General features: G+C 61.5%; 1 protein-coding gene across 1 annotated transcript in view; it reads right to left on the reverse strand.

Annotated features, from left to right (window-relative positions):
- The window catches only part of MAP6D1 (MAP6 domain containing 1), a 10,831-nt gene extending 8,501 nt beyond the window's left edge, over positions 1-2,330 (reverse strand). The window contains 2 exon segments of the mRNA XM_069089163.1: positions 1,817-2,080; positions 2,082-2,330. Of these exon segments, the coding sequence (XP_068945264.1) occupies positions 1,817-2,080; positions 2,082-2,224 (407 nt within the window). The 5' untranslated portion in view covers positions 2,225-2,330.
- Positions 2,331-3,129: the final 799 nt, after the last annotated feature.

Below are 3,129 nucleotides of genomic sequence, written 5' to 3' on the forward strand. Positions count from 1 at the left end.
AGAGAGGGAGGAAGGGAGAGAGAGATGCAAAGACAGACAAAGAGAGAGGAGAAGAGAAAATAAGAGAAGAAAAGAGAAGAGAGGAGAGGAGAGGAGAGAAAGAGACAGAGAAGGGAGGGAATGAGACAGATTGAGAGAAGAGGAGGGGGAGAGGAGAAAGAGGCGGAAGAGACAGAGATTGAAAGAAAGGAGGAAGGAGGGAGAGAGAATGAGATAGGGAGGGGGAGAGGAGAAGAAGGAAAAGGAGGAGGAAGGAAGGAAAGAGGAGAGAGAAAATATGTGACTTGCCCAAGGCCACCTGGCTAGTTGGCATCAGAAGACCTGGGTTCTAGGCCTGGCTTTTTTTTAAGCTTGGCCTGCGTCTGATCGCGCTTCCTGCCCTGTCTTTCAAGAATTGGTGCACTCTTCGAATCTGGAGATACTATTAAGTTGCCAAGGAGATGTTGGAAGACCATTCTGACACATCTTTTGGAATCTTTTAAAATCCAAATTCTAAGCTGAAATTTAATCCATAAAGAAAAAAAAGATCTAGCAGGACAGAAACTTTTATTTCAAAGTAAAAATGTTCGTGCCGCCGGAGCGGGCTGGCTTTTCTCGGTTAAGGCATAGACGAGGCTGGGCGGAGCTCTCCAACGAGGAAATTCTCTCTGCCTGAGCCCTTCAGAAGCTTCTCGGCCGCTCCAAGGGTCAGTTGCTGTGACTTTCCCAGGGTCATAAAGACCATACGTGTCTGAGGTGGGATTTAGGACAGGGTCGTTCGGGCAGTAAGGCCAATGATCTATCTACTGCCACGGGTAACAGCTAAATAAACATTAAAGGAAAGTCCTGCACTTAGGTTAAAAAGAGAGAGACAGAATGAGGGGGGAGCCAGGACTAAAAAAAAAAAAAGCTGGCCTGGAAAAAAGCTCTGGGTTGGTGCTTTTTAGGAGAGGGGGGAATCGAGGGGTATGGGCCAGACCTGCGATCTTATTGGTGCGTGAGGAAAGTCCCTCCACCAATGAAGACAAGGCTCTTGCCCCGGCACTTACGGAGAGCAGCCCGGGGAGGACCGCGAGGTGCCTCTCAGCTAGCACCCCTCAGAGGCTGGGCTTGAACCCAGGGCTTGACGCCAAGCAGGGCTCTGTCCACTACTCCGCACTGCCTGGGGGAGGGGGAGGGTCAGCTCAGCTCAGCTCAGCTCAGTATGACTGTGTGGAGCTAGCCAAGAAGCGCTCTCGTCCTAAGCTGCAGTGACCCAAGGGGAGGGTAGTGCCGAAGGAAGACAATGGTGGACTGTATGGGCCGCTGGAGTCAGGCCACATCTGTGTGCGGGCCGTTCTGGGCACCACTGATCAGGAGGGGCTTTGGGATCCCGGGGGGAGGGAGGGACTCGAGAGCCCAGGAAAGCCTAGAGGCCACCCCGGTGCTTGTCACAGGGCTGGGCACCCCTAGGCCTCTGGGGCGAGGATTAGGAAAAGACAGGGAGCAGATTTCATCAGGAGGTGGGGAAGGACTGACTCCCAACTCCAGGGAGCTTTCCGATCATAAATGGATTGAATGGGCCGCCTGGCAGGAGGGAACGAGGTCCCCGGCACCGCAAGTTCAAACGCGGGCTCCGTCTGTCCTGGATTGAATTTGGTGCGAGGTTGGGCTGACTGCCCCCAGGTCCCTTCCAACCGAATTGGGGGTGGGGGTGGGGGTGGGGTGAGGATGGGGATGGGTCCCTCGCTCCTTTGCCCTCCCATCCTCCAAGGATCAATGCCTTCCCAGAGCGGGGAGCCTGCCGAGCCTCCACCCGGCTTGGGTCCCCCCTGTCTCCTCACCGTCCCCGGTGTACCTGTAGGACGTGGTGACCGGCAGGGGGGCGGTGTCAGCGGGGGCACGGAGCCTCAGGAAGCGGGGGTCCCCGTCGCTGGCCTCCAGCGCATTGCCCCCCGGAAGCACATAGACGCCGGGGGCCGCCGCGGGCTCCCTGTCTCGGTCTCGGCGGCCCCCCCCAGGGCCGGGGCCGGTCCGGGGCCAGGGCTGAGGGTCCCGGCGCGGGGCGCCGAAGTCCCGCTGGTACTGGGTGAGCGGCGGGCCCGGGGAGCCGGGGGGCCCGGCCGGGGGGGGGGCCCGGAGGCGGCGGGGGGTCTTCGATATCCGAGTAGCTGTGCACGGTCAGCGGCACTGCCACATCCGAGCGGTCCAGCTGGTTCCAGCGGCGCGCCAGGCAGCACACGCGGCTAATGCAGGGCCACGCCATGGCCCGGCCCAGGGCGCCCAGGCTGTGTGTCCGTCAGTCCGGCCGCAGGCTGCCCACCAGCCGGGCGTCCCCTCCGTGCGTCCGGCCGGCAGTGCGTCCTCGTCCCGGTCCCTGCTTGCCTCCCTCCCTCCCTCCCGGAGCCTGCCTGCAGAGCAGCCCCCGCGCCCCGCCCGCTGCACCCACGGGAGAGCGGGGGAGGGGATGGGGAGAGAGGGGGAGAGGGGGAGGGGGAGGGAAGGAGGGACGGGGGAGGATGGACCGGCAGGTTGACTGCGTCCATGGTGAGGCCAGCTGCCGCCGGGGGAGAGGGGTGGGGGTGGGGGCTCCCCAGAGGCCCGGGGGAGGGGCGGGTCAGCGGGGCTTCGGGAAGACATCCAGCCCCGCTCCCCGCTCCCCCAGCCTGCCGCCAACCCCCGCCCCTCCCGCAGCCCAGCACAGCCTGGGCAGCTCCGGGAGGGTGCATTCAGTCAACCTGCCGGCGCTTAGGAAGCGCCTACTTACATAAGCGCCAGGCCCCGTGCGAGGTAGGCTCTGGGGACATGAATGAATGAATGAAATGGAGAGAACGTTCGTGGAGGCTTCCTGTGCGCCAAGCGTCGTGCTAAGTCCTGGGTGCTAGAAGAGAAAGTAAGACGGCCCCGACTCTGTAAGGGAAGGGGCCAGCGCCTGCGGGAGGGCGCCCTGCAGGCAGACGGCCGCGGGGGCCTTAGCGCGCCGGGGCCAGGCGCAGGATAGCTCGTCTTCTTCAATGTTCCCGCGGTTAAAAACACATCGGGTCCTGAGGTTGAGCCATTTGCCACAAACGAAACTCCAGGGTGCTTTCATTTGGAGTCTGTCCTCGAGGAGGGACCTCCATCCCCACCTCCCTCCAGACCTGGACAGACTTCGTCTAGGAAAAGCCTCAA

The sequence above is a fragment of the Petaurus breviceps genome, unplaced genomic scaffold (genome assembly GCF_028583685.1).
Source record: "Petaurus breviceps papuanus isolate PSGF00001 unplaced genomic scaffold, PetGlider_PUasm1.0 186, whole genome shotgun sequence".
NCBI classification, from domain to species: Eukaryota; Metazoa; Chordata; class Mammalia; order Diprotodontia; family Petauridae; genus Petaurus; species Petaurus breviceps.